At 33.6% G+C, this 17,673-nt stretch overlaps 1 protein-coding gene across 3 annotated transcripts in view; it reads left to right on the forward strand.

Annotated features, from left to right (window-relative positions):
* LOC132754326 (fatty-acid amide hydrolase 1-like) overlaps window positions 1-17,673 on the forward strand; it is a 67,519-nt gene that overhangs the window by 15,431 nt on the left and 34,415 nt on the right. For all 3 annotated transcript variants that reach the window (XM_060744943.1, XM_060744941.1, XM_060744942.1), the window contains exons 4-9: window positions 802-858; window positions 4,779-4,865; window positions 6,198-6,331; window positions 7,973-8,179; window positions 9,246-9,292; window positions 11,796-11,920. In XM_060744943.1, the coding sequence (XP_060600926.1) occupies window positions 802-858; window positions 4,779-4,865; window positions 6,198-6,331; window positions 7,973-8,179; window positions 9,246-9,292; window positions 11,796-11,920 (657 nt within the window). The remainder of the gene's footprint in view (window positions 1-801; window positions 859-4,778; window positions 4,866-6,197; window positions 6,332-7,972; window positions 8,180-9,245; window positions 9,293-11,795; window positions 11,921-17,673) is intronic.

The raw sequence follows: 17,673 nt of genomic DNA on the forward strand, positions 1-17,673 counted from the left end.
GTCTTCATATTTGGCATGGAGGTTAGTCATGATTAGTAGATGACCCCTATGACTTTGAGGTCACCAGGTCAAAGGTCAAGGTCACAGGGGCCTTGACTTAAAAAAGCTTGTCCGCCCTATAACTTAAGATTCCTTTGACCCACAGTCTTCATATTTGGCATGGAGGTTAGTCATGATTAGTAGATGACCCCTATTGATTTTGAGGTCACCAGGTCAAAGGTCAAGGTCACAGGGACTTTGACTTCAAAAAGTTTGTCTGCCCTATAACTTTAGATTCCTTTGACCCACAGTCTTCATATTTGGCATGGATGTTGATCATGATTAGTAGATGACCCCTTTTGATTTTGAGGTCACTGGATCAAAGGTCAAGGTAATAGGGACTTTGACTTCAAAAAGTTTGTCCACCCATTAACTTAAGATTCCTTTGACCCACAGTCTTCATATTTGGCATGGATGTTGATCATGACTATAAGGTGACCCCTATTGATTTTGAGGTCACTGGGTCGAAGATCAAGGTCACAGGGACCTTGACAAAAAAAAGCTTTTATTCTTAATTGCTAAAGAATGTCCTGTCCGCAATGTATTGATTTTGACATTTTCACATTTGAAGCATGTAGAATACATAACTTAGCAATGCACTGGCTTAGTAACCTCAGATTTGGCAGGGACGTTGACCTTGAGCTCTAAATGGCCACTGTTGATTCTGACAAAGTGGTATGCGGGGGTATTCACGCCATGATAGTGGCAGTTCTAGTTTAGTTATGTTGTAGTAGACAAACAATGAAATTTGTTCTCTTTCAGGCCATTGAAAAGAACAGAGATCTAAACTTCATTGTTGAACCAATTTGGGAAGCCATTGTAAGTGTTTTGATGCTGTTATTTATTTGAGTGAACTTATTTACATAAAGTAAGTGTCAGACTAGTAATCTGAGGATTGCTGGCTGAGTGGACCCTGTCAGAGGCAATCCTTTGTTTCCTTGAGCTCATTGCTTAGTACTGGTAGGTTCCAGGAATGGATTTGAAACTTCAAAGTGTTTCAATAAGCTTATAGCTTCCAACACAACTAAAATACATTAGGGCACATATTGCTCCTCCTTTGTGGTGCTCTTGTTTTCCAATTGTTTTGTAAGAATATGCTGGATAATATTCCTATTCATGATAGTGTTATTGTGGTACTAGAGGTTGAACTGAATAATATTTACAGCAAGTCTACATTATTTTTAGCTCACCTGTCACAAAGTGACAAGGTGAGCTTTTGTGATTGCTTTTCGTCAGTCGTCTGTTCACCGTCCGTCCGTAAACTTTTACTTTAAACGACATCTCATAAACAGCTAAGCCAATCTCATCCAAACTTCGCAGGAACGTTTCTTTGTTAGTCAACTTTAAAAATTGTTCAAAGAATTTAATTCAAAGCGTAACTTTGGTTGCCATGGCATCCAAAAAAAACAACCTCTTTTTCAAAAACAAAAAGAGCTAGAGCTTAAATATTTGGCATGAAACATCATCAAATCAGTGTCTACGAAGTTTGTTCAAATAAATACTCTGGGGTCAAAATTGGCCCTGTCCTGGGAGTCATTGATTTTCCTTATTTGTATATTGTAAAACCTTAAATAATCTTCTTTTTAAAAACCCAAATAGCAAGAGCTTAGATATTAAGCATGAAACCTCTTCTATCTAGTGGTTGTCTACCAAGTTTGTTCAAATAAAAGCCCTAGGGTAAAAATTGGCCCCGCCCCAGGGTGTCATTGTTTTTTCCTTTATGTATATAGTAAAAACTTTAAAAATCTTCTTTTAAAAACCCAAAGAGCTGTAGTTTAGATACTAAGCATGAAATATCTTCTAGTGAGTGTCTACCAAGTTTGTTCAAGTAAAAGCCCTGGGGTCAAAATTGGCCTCCTACATTGGGGGTCTATGTATTTAGTAAACCTTAAAAAATCTTCGTATAAAAACCCCAAACAGCTAGAGCGTAGATATTTATCATGAAACATTTTCTAATGGGTGTCTACCAAGTTTGTTCAAACAAAAACCCCTGATTTAAAATTGGCATTGGCCCAGGGGCCTATATACAGGTGAGTGATTTCAGGGCCATCATGGCCCTCTTGTTTATCATATCCCTGGTATGTTGTATATGTGTAGACATAACCTCGAACCATTGTTTATGTTTAACCATATAATAATTATATAGCCAAATACTTTTATACATTGGTATGTAGTAAAAGTGAAGTGATATACTCTTGCCATTATTTCTGCACTAAATGTGTAGCTATACAATCTAGCCATTGTTTATGTAGTAAATGTGTAGCAATATACCATTCTTATGCTCCCCGAAAAATTTTGGAGGGAGCAAATAGTCGCTGCCTTGTCCGTTCGTCTGTCCATCCGTCTGCTTTTCTTGTCCGGGACATAACTTTAAAACAACAAGAGGTATCAACATGAAACTTTGTAGGTAGATAGATCTCATTGAGTAGGTGTGCAGTGCACAAGAACCTTAACTCTGCCTTGCCTATATTTTGAATTATTGCCTTTTGTTTATTTTTAGCTCGACTATTCGATAAGAATAAGTAGAGCTATTGCAGTCACCCGAGCGTCGGCGTCGGTGTTAGTGTCGGCGTCTGCGTCGGCGTAACCACTTATGTTAAAGTTTTTGTAATAGTTCAAATATTTTCAAAGTCCATTGACATATGGCTTTGAAACTTTGCACACTTGTTCACCATCATGACCCCAACCTGTAGACAGGAGGAGGTAACTCTATCAAGCATTTTGACAGAATTATGCCCCTTTTTCGACTTAGAATTTACGTTAAAGTTTTTGTAATAGTTCAAATATTTTCCAAGTCCATTGACATATGGCTTTGAAACTTTGCACACTTGTTCACCATCATGACCCCAACCTGTAGACAGGAGGAGATAACTCTATCAAGCATTTTGACAGAATTATGCCCCTTTTTCGACTTAGAATTTACGTTAAAGTTTTTGTAATACCTTAAATATTTTCCAAGTCCATTGACATATGGCTTTGAAACTTTGCACACTTGTTCACCATCATGACCCCAACTTGTAGACAGGAGGAGGTAACTCTATCAAGCATTTTGACAGAATTATGCCCCTTTTTCGACTTAGAATTTATGTTAAAGTTTTTGTAATACCTCAAATATTTTCAAATTTCATTGACAAATGGCTTTGAAACTTTGCACACTTGTTCACCATCATTACCCCAACCTGTAAACAGGAGGAGGTAACTGTATCAAGCATTTTTTTTTACTATCAAGCACTAAGAATAGTCGAGCGTTGCTGTCCTACCGACAGCTCTTGTTACACTTTGAACTTTGTCCGGGACATAACTCTAAAACTGTATCGGAACCAACGTCAAAAATAGTCTGACACTGCCATATATGGTACCGTATTTGACACTAACATGATACGAAAATTTCTATTTGTTTAAGTGTATTTGTGCTTCAAGATTTGAATGTATTTTAGGGAGAAAATTTATAGGTATATAATAAATAGCCATATACAAATTCACTAGGCCTTGCTGCATTATGGCAAAATTGAAACAAAAAAAGATCTACTTCTTTCCTACTACTGCAAAATAATTATTATTATATCCCCAAAAACGAAGTTTGGGGGGGGGGGTATATAGGAGTCACCCGGTGGTTGGTCGGTTGGTTGGTTGGTCGGTCCAGACGTCCTTTGCATTTTCCTTGTCCGGAGCATAACTTGAAGACTAATGGTTGGAATTCAATACAACTTCATACAGTTGTCAAGGACATTAAAAGGAAGTGCAGTGCACAAGAGCCATAACTCCATTTTGACAAAATACAGAGTTACTGCCCTATGATACTTTTCCTTGTCTGAAGCATAACTTAAAACGTACTGGTTCAAAACAACTTCATACAATGGTCAAGCACAATAAGAGGAAGTGCAGTGCACAAGAACTATAACTCCATCTTCAGTATTTATAGAGTTATTGCCCTTTGTTCCTTTTCTTTGTCTTTCTGGACTTATTACAGAGTAATTCAATAAAACTTCATCAATGGCCAACCACATTGAAAGGAAATGCAACATACAAGAACCATAACTATCTTTAATTGGCCACAACCATAACTCTATATTTCAATTATTTTACAAGGTATTCTGTTACTAGTAATATCCTCATTTGCGAAGCAGTCTTGTGGGGGTATTTATCACATTTAGTGATAGTTCTAGGTAGTGGTGAACTAATTTTCGTTGTTTTTTTCGTGGATATATCTTTTCACGAATTTAAGAACCCAACGAAATTCCATTTTGTTAGTTTTAAGATTATTTTGCATCACATTATTTACATTTTACCCTTTAAAAAAAAAAAAAAACAGTCCACAAATTTAAGAACCAACAAAAATGTTCATTGTGACAAAACCATGAAATTTCATGCCCACGAAATTCAGTGAATTCACAGTATTTAGTGTGTCATAGAATTTTTTGCACAAATGTAATCATGTTAGCTTGACAATTGAAAGAACAGGGAGAGCTATTGTACTCATTCAGGTGTATGATAGCCATCACACTTCTGTTAAGTTTTTGTATGCAAGTTGATATCTCTAGATCTACTAAAATGAATGTGTTGAAACTTCAAATGTTGGGTCATTTTCAAAGGCACATAACTTTTAACTTGGATTTCACAGAAATGTAGCCCTGTTTGGATTTAGAAAATTCTACATTATCCAGGTATTTGACTGAGAATAGTCAAGCTATCTGTCCTATAGACAGCACTTGTGATTAATTTGAATCTGTATATTACAGCCTTTAGCTGAAGAATGTGATACACAGAAGAAGAGATTGCCATTACATGGTATTCCAGTCAGTATTAAAGAAAACTATTTTTTAAAGGTAATATTTTAGTAAGACATATATTTTGTTGAAGGTAATCATCTCTTTGTATTAACAAAGAAATTATTTAAATAGTTCACAAATTTATGAGTTTATATAAAAATGCAGTTCTTCTTAGGCTAGATACATTTACCAACTTTGTCAAGAAATATCAAATTATCACCATAGTGCAGTAATGGGTTAACTCCTTATATAATGTAATAAGAGTTAACCTGTTACTGCACTATGGTGACAAAATGCTTAAATATTTGAACAGATAATTAGGTTATTTTATTCAAACTTACATGAAGGAAGAATAAAAGTATCCCATAATTAAAAAAAGTGAAGTTGAACCACTTGTTTCTCCTCAGAAACTAAAATGGCTAGAGCTTAGATATTTGGCTTGAAGCATCATGTAGTGGACGTCATGGGTTTTTCTTATCTGTTTTTAATAAATTCTTTAGTAAATTCTTTAAATACCATCTCCTCTGAATCCATAAAGGTTCAGGCTTCGATATTTGGCATGAAACATCATCATGTATGCCTCTACCAAAATTGTTAAAACAAGAAACATGGGGTTAAAATTAGCCCTACCCATTGGAGTCTCTTTCTTTTATGTATATATCAAATGCTTTAAAAACTTTCTTGAAACCATAAAGGCTAGAGCTGAGATACTTGGCATGAAAGATTGTGTAGTGGACCACCTGGGATTAAAATTGGCCCTGTTTTGGGGGGTCATGGGCTAACCTTATATGTATTTTAAAGAAAAATCTTAGAAATAATCTTTTCTAGGCTAAAGCTGAGATATTTTGCACAAAACATGTAGTGAACCACTACCATACTTATTTAAATAATAGATCTGGGGTCAAAATTTGCCCATCCCAGGGGGTCTTTGGTTTTCCTTATAAATTATGGTTACAGTAAAATCTTTAAAAATCATCTCCTCTTAAGCCAAACAGGTTAGATCTTAGATATTTGGCGTAAAGCTTTTGTAGCAGACATTATGCCAAAAAATATGCAGCTTGGGTAAAAAATGACAAACCCAATGTGAGCCATTAGTACGGACTTTATCATTGAAAAATAAAATTTGTGACCTTTTATATCCTTTTTGTATCTTCAGTGAACACATCAGGGCTATCATAGCCCTCTTGTTTTAAGAAGGATAAGAGATCATTTTATTAGGGAAATTTTTCAGACACTACTCTTTAAGTTAAGGTAGTTAATTGATATGATTTTTATTAAGATGCAAACAAATATAATACTTATTACAGGCAGCAAAGTTTAGCTTTATACCCCTAAAAACATAATGTAAAGAAATGTATTATGACCTTAAAACTTGAAGTATATTTTAAGAAATTTGACTGTACTGGTGGAATGAGCCCTATGATAGGAAAACCTGCTAAAGAAGATGGTGTACTTGTAAAGGTATTAAAACATGTTGGTGCTGTGCCGTTTGTGCGAACAAATATTCCACAGACCATGATGACGTAAGCTTTTCAAAATTGTATACAAATTATACCTTATATTTTTTACAAGAAATGCTATAATATTTTAAATTGAATGCCAGTCAGAAAATAAGTGCATGTATCTGAAAAATATTAAGGTATTGTCAAGTTTTAACTTGTATTTTGGTGTGTATTTTTCCAAAGTATTATAAGATTTATTGTCCAAAAATTGTTAAACAAGTAAATTTTTATCAAGAATTACAATGGGATGAAACCATAAATATTTTTTTCAAATTTTCAATTTTGATAATATTTGAGGAATCATTACCTCTGAACTGAATGAACACCACCACAAAATATGTCTTGATATAGCCTATTGAATATTAATCTGGGCACCACACTGAGAAATGTAGATTTTTCCCGATGTGGCTTATGCAATAACTCAATTCATAATAACTTAAAACAGTCAATGGAAATGTTTTTATGCTCCTCGAAAAATTTCGGGGGAGCATATAGTCGCCGGGTTGTCTGTCAGCCCGTACAAACCCAGAGGTACTTGTGTGACTTGGAGAACAATGGGTAACAGTAAATTCTCTTTGATCCTATTCATTCCGTTTTTACTTGTGTGTCTTTTTTTAAGCCTTGTGTGACTAAAAATGGCCAAAAAGATCAAAGGAAAAGTCACAGAAGTACCATTTTGTGAGTATGTCCTTCCGTCCATCAGTCAGTCCGTTCCTACGAATGGTCATTTATTGGGTACTTCTTTTGTTTTAAAGTACCCAATAAGAGAACAAAGTACCCAACAATACTGACAAAATGAATAGAATTACCCAACAAGTGTCCTCTGGTGTGTCGGAGGTACCCAACAAGTGTCCTCTCGTTCGACCGGACATACGTCCGTCCCAAAATCGTGTCCGGCCCAAACTTTGTTATTTGAAGTCGGATTTTACAACTATTTCACAGAAATGATCACCATATTGAGACAATGTGTCGCATGTAACATTTGGGTCACTACCTTGAAGGTCAAGGTCACAGCATGACCTTGCAGCAAAATCTTGTCTGGCCCATAACTTTGTTATTTGAAGTCGGATTTTACAACTATTTCACAGAAATGATCACCATATTGAGACAACGTGTCGCACGCATCATTTTGGTCGCTACCTTGAAAGTCAAGGTCACAGCATGATCTTGAAGCAAAATTGTGTCCGGCCCATAACTTTGTTATTTGAAGTCGGATTTTACAACTATTTCACAGAAATGATCAACATATTGAGATGATGTGTCGTGCGCAAGACGGTAGATAAATCTTATGTCCGTGCTCTGTCTTTGTCCTGTTCTGTTTTTGATTGGGGTCCGCCTGGGCTCCTTGCCATGGGTACTTGTTGCTGGGTCATATGAGGGTTGCGTTCATTGAACGCCGCCTTTCCTTGTTGATCATGTTTATCATATTTTATTGAGTAGAAGTGCAGTGCAAAGAACAGTAACTCTGCATTGCCTAAGTTTGGAATTATCACACTTTGAACTTTGTCTGGGACATTACTCTGAAACTACAAAAGATATACTTTTCTATGTCCATATCCTAGTCAGGGAGCATCACCCGGTTCAACCGGCTCTTCTTTCATGTAGATTCAGTATAAAATATTCTAATGCAAAAAGAGAATCAAGAGAAAGTATTTATTACAGATGTGAATGTTCAAACCCTATCTATGGAACAACTGTAAATCCGCATAACTTAAAGCGTGGACCAGGTGGATCATCAGGGGGTGAAGCATGTATTTTAGGGGCAGAGGCTTCTATTTTAGGCTGGGGAAGTGATATAGGTGGCAGTCTTAGAATTCCAAGTCATTTCTGTGGTACTTCTTGTTTAAAACCAACATCTGGAAGGTTAAGGTATGCATAATTTTATTGTTTGTTCAGTTAATATCCTTTCCATACATTGCTTCAGGTACAGTCTAACTTGCCCATGCGACCACGTGTATTAAGTGACTTTTGTCTTAAACGACCACTTTAAATTCCCCCCGATCATTTTCTGTCTATATCTTTAATGTATTAAGCGACTTTTGCTCAACGCGACCAGCGACCGCTAATTAGTCACCTAATTGACATCAATCTTTTCATTAAACGACCACTTTTACCTGTCAAGTAATTGAGTTTTTAGAGAACGCCACCTCGTTATGTCACAAGTGTCAGCAATCAAAACACAACAATAAACATGTGAAAAACTCTATTTCCCATACCGTTTTAGTGTATGCAAATGAAGTTAAGTATACGCGTGACGTGTATTATCCAATAATATCGGATAAACAATGCAACGCTCCGCCCATACTGAGATGGTGTATACGCTTCGCTTGTTGACATTTAGACTGCATTGAATTGACCTTGAACTTGATCAGCCAGTAAATTAATCGTAACAAATAGATGTAGTTTGTTTATTTCAAATGAAAAAATGCACAACAGAAAACATCTTCACTAATAGGGTTTTCGTGTTGGAGACAAGGAAAAACAACGGAGAAGTTAAAAAATTCTGGAAAAAATGTCAAACATGTACGTAATGGATCAAAACTGTTTTGTCAATAAATATCAGAACGTTATTTTTACATTTGAATCCGTTTAGATTGTCGGAGCGTACTTATTATTCAACATTTATATAAAAATGAAGTTGAAAAACATTCCCAACGCATAAAAAAGATGTCATTTATAAATTTTGACTTTTATATCATGCTGACTGTCTTAAGAGACCGTTTCATTAAGCGACCGTTTTTGGTGTTTCCCTTGCCCGGTCGCTTAATACACGTTTGACTGTATCTTCTATGAAAGGGCACATTAGTAATTCCACTGATCTTCCAAAATCTAAGTTTCCTCACATGGAATGTTTCTCATTATAATAAACTGTATTTATATCATTTTTATAAAAGTTGTTTTAATTAAGAATTGAAAAGGGCCTATATTATTACAGTTTGAATTCATCAGAAGAACTTGATGGTGGCAATATGCAGACTCTAAGTAAGTTTTGTATTCTTTATATAATCTATCTGGATAGCATATTTCACATCTACAGACTTCTTGCTTAGCCTCTGTAGTTTAATTTTTAGTCTTTTACAGTTATAAAAGAACAATCTACTGAGAAATAAAGTTATTTTGTTGAAAAATGAAGTGATTTCATTGATTGTCAAATGAAGTCAATCACAGAAGTATATATAATATATTCTAAATTTCAGACTTATGATATGGATGAGTTATCCAGAAATAGATGCCTTGTTTTCCAGCCTTAAGCTGAATCAGTTTAATGATAAAATTACTATTTAATCATTCAAGCACTTAAACTAATCAAAAATGAAACTACAGTAACTTATTTAGGTGTTGACTTTGTATAAAATATTCTTGGGCACGTTCTTTTTGATCTTCTGTGTCTGGAAAATTTAAAACTGATCAATAGAGTTTCTTTTAACTTGGTATGATGACAGAAATATTTCTGCATCACACAGACCAAATATGGAAAATTCTTGCTTACACTCTAGAGGTTCCTTTTTTAGCCCAAATATCCTGGAAATTGGTGAGAAAATTGTTTAGATGATTTCTAGTTCAAGTTTGAATATTGGTTATCACAAATATGCTCAAATATGGAAAACCCTTGTTAACACTCAAGAGGCAATATTTTCAGTCCAAATGTTCTTGAAATTGGTCAGTAAAGTTGTTATGTAAAAACCTTGCACTATTTCAAATGCTGATATGAATGCTGGTATCATTTTGAGATTGAGACACTATATCTTCTTTTCATTGGGGTCACTAAGCTTAGGAAAATACATTTATGTTTTCCTTTGTGAAACTACAATGCCAAGAGCTTAGAAATTAAATTTTGTCCTCAAGACTTATAAAAAGCAGAAATTAACAAATATTTAAAAAAGTTACGATGCTTTGGTAAAAATTGACAAACACAAAATGACCTCATTTCTGTAATGGTGACCTTTTCTAGCAATTGATAATAATGTATCTCAGGTGAGTGGTGCAGATGCTTCTGTTTCTACCCGTCATAGACAATTATAATGTATCTCAGGTGAGTGGTGCAGATGCTTCTGTTTCTACCCGTCATAGACAATTATAATGTATCTCAGGTGAGTGGTGCAGATGCTTCTGTTTCTACCCGTCATAGACAATTATAATGTATCTCAGGTGAGTGGTGCAGATGCTTCTGTTTCTACCCGTCATAGACAATTATAATGTATCTCAGGTGAGTGGTGCAGATGCTTCTGTTTCTACCCGTCATAGACAATTATAATGTATCTCAGGTGAGTGGTGCAGATGCTTCTGTTTCTACCCGTCATAGACAATTATAATGTATCTCAGGTGAGTGGTGCAGATGCTTCTGTTTCTACCCGTCATAGACAATTATAATGTATCTCAGGTGAGTGGTGCAGATGCTTCTGTTTCTACCCGTCATAGACAATTATAATGTATCTCAGGTGAGTGGTGCAGATGCTTCTGTTTCTACCCGTCATAGACAATTATAATGTATCTCAGGTGAGTGGTGCAGATGCTTCTGTTTCTACCCGTCATAGACAATCATTTTGTAGCAGTATTAGGCCACAAATGAATATACTGGGTGCAAATTTTGGATTAATTCATTTGGTAAACCAAACGTGGTACTATATTACAGTCGACTCCACTTATAACGAACTCGCTTATAACGAATTATCGTTAATAGCGAACTAAATCTGATATCCCCGGCAGATTCCTTCTTTGTTTTATATTAAATCACATCGCTTAATACGTACTCGCTTATAGCGAATTTTCGGCTATAACGAACCATTTTTCAAGGCCCCAAATGACGGAAAACATTTAAATTTCTTCGGTTATAACAAACTGTTAGTATTGAAATATCGGGATGCGATCAATTAGGATCAGTACACGAATAACACTATCCGATAATTAAACAATCGAATGATTGCACAGGTTAGTTATGGCTTCAAGGAATAAAGATTTTGAAAAATGTTCTCACAACATAATTTCCTACTTGTTACGGAAAATTTGTATTTCACACCCTCAGTTGATTGATGTAAATGCCCGATAATTGCCAAGTAATCGACTGTTTGTGTTTGCAATATTAACCTAACGATAATAAACAAATAGCAAAAGAAAACAAATGGTAAGAACTTTATAGACAATACATGAATTAATTTATGTACCATGTACATACTGTATTGCACAATAAAATGCCCTGCATTAAATAACCGCTGCAGTAAAATACCGGTTACACAGGTAACCAGTGAAGAGTATGGCTTTTTCACAGCAAATTTCTCCATCCAAACAAGTCAGAAAGTTGTTGCTACTTTGCTTTTAACGAACTTCGGATATAACGAACGATATTTTAATGTCCCATTGAGTTCGTTATAACCGGAGTCGACTGTACATGTATATAGTAGCACAGATCAAGAGATGCTTGAGTAAAAGTATTATTACATGATATTAACATGTACTATTTGATTTTGAAATTTGATTTATCCTTTAGTTAGAGCAACTCCTGGACCAATGGCTAGAGATGTTGATACTTTAGTAACAGCAATGAAGGCAGTTCTGTGTCCTTATCATTTTGAGCTGGACCCTGATGTACCTCCATTACCATTTAATAGTGAGGTAAAACTACCATTATGTTTTATATTGAGTAATTGAAATTGGTTAAAACTGAGGTAAAAGTACTAATGTTGTGTTATTCTGTGATAAAAAAATGAAATATTTAGTTGAAACTGCTATGATAATTTAACTGATTTTTTAAAAATAAATTGGTCCTTAATGGAAGGTCTGTAATACCATAAGTAATTATCTTGTTGGTATACAAAATTACAATTTTTACAATATTTACCTCCCTTGCCAACAATGGCAGTCAATATTCTATATTTTATTATTGACAAAGTATGAAAAAAACAATAGAAACAGTTAATAGAAGTGAATTGTCAAATTTGTTTATATATAGGGAATATATTACTAGTATTTATATATAGGGAATATATTACTAGTATAGCACCAATATGTCAAAGATTTTGATCAGTTATTGGTGAAGATAATTGTGAGAGATTTTTGTCTTACCTTAAAAGTGATAATACTTGTCAAACTAAATGCAAATGTAAACCCTATAAAGGGTATAAATCTATCTTTTAAAATATTTTAATAAAACTTATCATCTGTAATATTATATCGGTTCCATTATTATATTGTTGATTCCCGAAAAAGTTGTAACATGGAATGTCTCTGTTATTTAACTTACATGAGTAATGTGCGTAAACAGAATAAAATGTTTGGAACAAAATATTTTGTTATTTTAAGTAGGGTTTTATCCATTCAGCAATGATTTTGTGTATGCTCCATTTTCTTTTAAAGCAATAAATTACATTTTCACAAGAATATACAAGTGATACATTTATATTTATTTATCAATATTTGAAATACTAATCTCTTATGAAATGCCAACTCTAGACCAATCCACTTTAAGGTAGCTCGCTACTTTCCGACCGAAATTTGACAACATCTTAGATCTTGATGATTTTTCGTATGCAAACATATAGATATGTGAACTTTACTTCTGCAGTATTATTTTATAAATAAACACCGTTACTATGACGTCAAAGCGCCCTCTATCGGTGGCGGCGAAATTGTGTCTTTTTCTCAGTAAACCAATCTGTTCTTATCAATTTCCATCCGATTTCCTTTGTTTTAATTTTATAGTGTTCAGTAAATGTATGTCTTTGTAATGATATCTTTCTTTAACATTTGCTTAATAGTCTGCGATTCTACGTCATTTTTCTCTACATTCTGACGTCCATATCTGATGCAAATACCGCGCGATATCGCAATAAAGATTGTGTAATAAAAAAAATTCAACACGGTGAGCTTTGCTATAATTTTTCGAGCGTGTTGTGAGAAAGTGAAGGAAAATATTTATGCAATAAAAATATAGGGTCAACGCGTAAGATATTTTGCTATTACTGTTTTAAAATAAAATAAGGGAATGTAACGTAATGGTTTTGGTGGCGTTAATAGACGTTTGAGTTCAAAGAATAATACCAAATAACAATTTTCTTACGTCAAACATTACGATAGAAAGTATAAACAACACAGGAACTTGATGAAATGTATATTTTTTTAATTGTTGATTATTTTCTCATTGAAAGCATGCGCTAGATGAACAATGTTTAATCTTAAATACGTTTCTAATTTTCAGGACGCAGTCTCATACATCTTTTAATTTTTATTTTATATTTTGATGTTTGTAATGAAAGAGTGAAAAGTGTTATATTATTATATGAATTAACTAGTTTTAGCGCAAAAAAAATAAGATTCACATACTGCTGTATGAATAAAGTAAGAATATATTAGGTCGCTTAGCTTATACCCGTTAGAATATTAATTTTACGTTACATTCAGCTTTTAAACACTTTCATATAATCACACACAGGCAGACGAGCCTCGGTGTCAAAACACAGCGTAAAGATGCAATTAAAATAGATATGCATAGAAATGTGAAATAAGTGATAAATAAAATTCAGAAATAATATTAAAATATGTTAAAAATATTAAAAAACAAACTGTACAATTATTTTTGCTTACCATTTTTAAGTATGTGCAATACATAATTATATAATTATAATCTAATTAAAATGTCATAATTAGAAAATGACAAACTATAAAAACTTTTTTGGAACTCGGATTTGCGTATACGTACTTTACTGCTTTTTCATTACAGTATAACAAAGCGGCCCTCAAAATAATTATTTATTTCTAAAGGGTTCCACTACATTTTACCTCTGTTCAGCACAAAGGGCATTTCTCTCTGTAGATGTTATACTGTATATTTTAAATTAAACACAAAATATAATTATTAAATACCTTGTGCAACTTTTGTTACCACTGAATAACGATTAATGCATTATGTTGACGTTACCGGTGTTCATTTTTAATACAATACAGTTTGCTTTAAAACAAAAATATATAAAAAAAAAAAAAAAAAAAAAAAAAAACGAAAACGAAAACACACACCAAAAAACACGTGTTTATGATGTAAACAATAAAGTGGACTTCTGCCTTATTAAGGTAGATCAAAAATCAGGTTTTTTAACTTTGAATATTCTGTAATCGGTAAAAGTGGTCTTACGCTGAATTCGGAGGGCATGAATTTGAGACACGATTGCGTATTTTTTTGTACTAATAGATAATCCTTTAGAATTGTTTTTACTGTGTATGAAATGTTTCAAGGTCCACCTCGGACTCCTGTCATTTATTTCTGTAGAGAAGTTGATACTGTGAGAAACACTGGTTTTTTTTAAATTCCCCTCAGCTATAATTGAAATACTGTTTTGAAAGCGGCGTTAAACCCAATATTAAAAAATAAAGAAGATATAAAACATAAATGCATAGTTCATTATTTTTCATTAGGCTCTACATAGCACTGTTTTGTTTGTTTGTTTGGGTTTTTACGGCACGTCAACACATAACTGGCCATATCGTGCCGAAATGCTATAATATAGGCTTAAAAATATTATGTAAAAAATTGTAAAATGACAATAGAAATGAGCAAATTACTTATCCTAGAATACAAGTTTATCTCTTTTTAAAAATTATCAATTATGTTTTTTTTGATGGAATTGTATTAAAAGTTTCTTTGAGTGGAAATTTACAGAATAAAAATCTATTACGGGCCTGTGAAAAATCATGACATTCAAGAAGAAAATGCCTGTGACAGTAAAATTTTTTCATTACAACCTACACAGAAAGGGGCATTGTCATTTGTGAGGAGATAAGAGTGGGTAATTTTTAGTGTGTCCAAAATTCGGCATCGAAGAAGAACTGTTTGATCACGGCGGTTTGACAGAGAGTAGAGATTGTGACATATCAAGAGAATGGGTTTATATCGTGAAGTTTATTAAAAACGGCATTGTCCCAATTTGCTTTTCCATTCAGCTGATACGAGTTTAATTAGTAGCCGGTCTAAAAATACAAGCAGGTAAACAATAAGTCAGTTTTTTTTGTGTATTAGTGCAGACAAAAAACGAGCTTCTCCGAAAACCATATTCACACAAAATTGGAGGATCCTACATGATCGTCTTCAAAAACAAGGGAATCTGTATTAATTTTAATATGCAAAATTATCCGCTATGAACAATACAAAATAAATAAACGGATCTTTTCGAATGGAAAAATGATCGCGGCTTAGGTCGCCTCAAAGATGCGCTAGTAAACGCATACCGCGCAGTCAGTGAGGTTTTAAATAAAATAATGATATCTGTTAATTATTGAAATGCGTGAGAAATTCAAAAGCCATTTAGCACGAAAGTATTTTCTCCTTTAAATCGAGTCTCACGCTTAGTGCTGGGGATATCTTTTATTTGTATTTAGCTGTGAGAAAAAATAGAATAACTGATGGCTGTTTAATGACATAGGCCGTGTTACGACAAAACCAACCATAATGGGTGTTTGCACCAGATGGGATCCAGACAAGCCCTGCGCATCCGCTTTTAAACATTTTAACAAGTAAAGAAACGATAGCGAACAGAATGGCTCCTGATAGACTGCGCGGATGCGCAGGCTGGTCTGGATCCATGCTGGTCGCGAACAGCACTATGATGGTTTTGTCTGACGCGGCTCAAATAACATTTTTTATTACAAGTAGAAAAAAAGTTTTAAAATTCTGCTTAGATTTATATAATTAAGACTACCATGAAAATCATGATTAGTAACAAAATGTTTGTTACTTCCAGTTGGATCATACATTTTTGAAACGTAAATTTGATTCATTTCCTAAAAAACTGATATATACAATTCGAAAATTGTTACATACGTATGAAACACGGAAGTGTATGTAGTACGAGATACAAATACATGGTGACAACCCGAACCCGCCGACTGCACCAGCCTTTTCATTCTTTTTTCTGACATTGCTTTGCCCAAAAATGTATGTTGTATTATTTCCACTTAGGTGGCCTTTTAATTATATCTTTCAATATTCTGAATTGTATTTCAAAGCCTCGAGGTATTAATAACCATTCGTTGCAGTTTTTTTGATTATACAAACTTTTGCAGACAGTCATACCCTGATTTGTTGTACATGCTATATAATTGAAGTTGTTCATCAAAATGCGGGCACCTGACAGGAATTTAAAAGAACATTTTAACGGAACATGTCTAAATACTAATTTTTGTTGATGTGGTTTTCACACATTTTAATTCCAGTCAGTATGCTATTTTATCGGCAAAAGTCGTGACCAATTTCCTTGAGCAAAAAATATTTGACGTCACCAAAAAATTCATTACGTTTTACTCATCCTTTATCTTTATTAAAATAAGTAATAGCAAAAAATATCTTACGCGTTGACCCTTATATTTTTTATTGGGCATAAATATTTTCTTTTCATGGACTTCACTACATGTTTAAAAAAATTATAAGCCAGCAAATTCACCGTGTTGATTTTTTGTTATTTTACAATCTTTATTGCGATATCCACGATATTTTGTATCATAAATGGACGTCAGAACGTGGGGTTAAAATAACGTAGGAATCGCAGAGTAAATTAAGCAAATGTTAAAGAAAGACATTGTTTCAAAGACATACATTTACTGAAAACATTATAAAATTAAAACAAAGGCAAATCGTATGAAAATTAATAAGAACAGACCGGTTTATTGATAAAAAAGACGCAATTTCGCCGCCACCGATAGAGGGCGCTTTGACGTCATAGTTACGCTGTTTATTTGTGAAATAATGCTGCAGAAGTAAAGCTTACATATCTATATTTATGTGTACCAAAAATCATCAAGATCTAAGATGTTGTCAAATTTCGTTCGGAAAGTAGCGAGCTACCTTAAATACTGAGGTAATGGATTAAATTATGTTTACATTAATTGTACATATTACAAGGATAAAAGTGATACAGTCATGTTAAGAAGTCATTTTGTTAGCAATGACAATTGGTGGAAATAGAATGCATTTAAATTAGTTGTCACAAAGGCACTAATGTTGTTTCCTTGATAACATATGTGTATTGTCTTCCTAAAGTCGTATGAAAATTTGTAGCTTTATCTGACTTATTGAAAGTTTTGTGTGTATATATATATTTATATTATCAAAATATATGCAATGATAATATGAAGGTATTATTTAATTTTACCCATGAAATATGGTGCTATATCAGTCAAATATATTTCATATTTTTTTAAAAACAAATATGAAATATAAATATGAAAGTGGGCGGAGTCAAAACTCATTTTTTATTTTTAAGGACACTTTCGCCTTTTGTGTTTAAAAATCTAATAAATAAATACAAAACAACTTTTGCTGAATTTCGGGTTTTTGAAAACTATCTAGAATGATAGAAAATGCGTTTTTTTTAACTAAGAAA

This window comes from Ruditapes philippinarum, unplaced genomic scaffold (assembly GCF_026571515.1).
Source record: "Ruditapes philippinarum isolate M1 unplaced genomic scaffold, ASM2657151v2 ctg5708_1_1_1_1, whole genome shotgun sequence".
In the NCBI taxonomy this organism is placed as follows: Eukaryota; Metazoa; Mollusca; class Bivalvia; order Venerida; family Veneridae; genus Ruditapes; species Ruditapes philippinarum.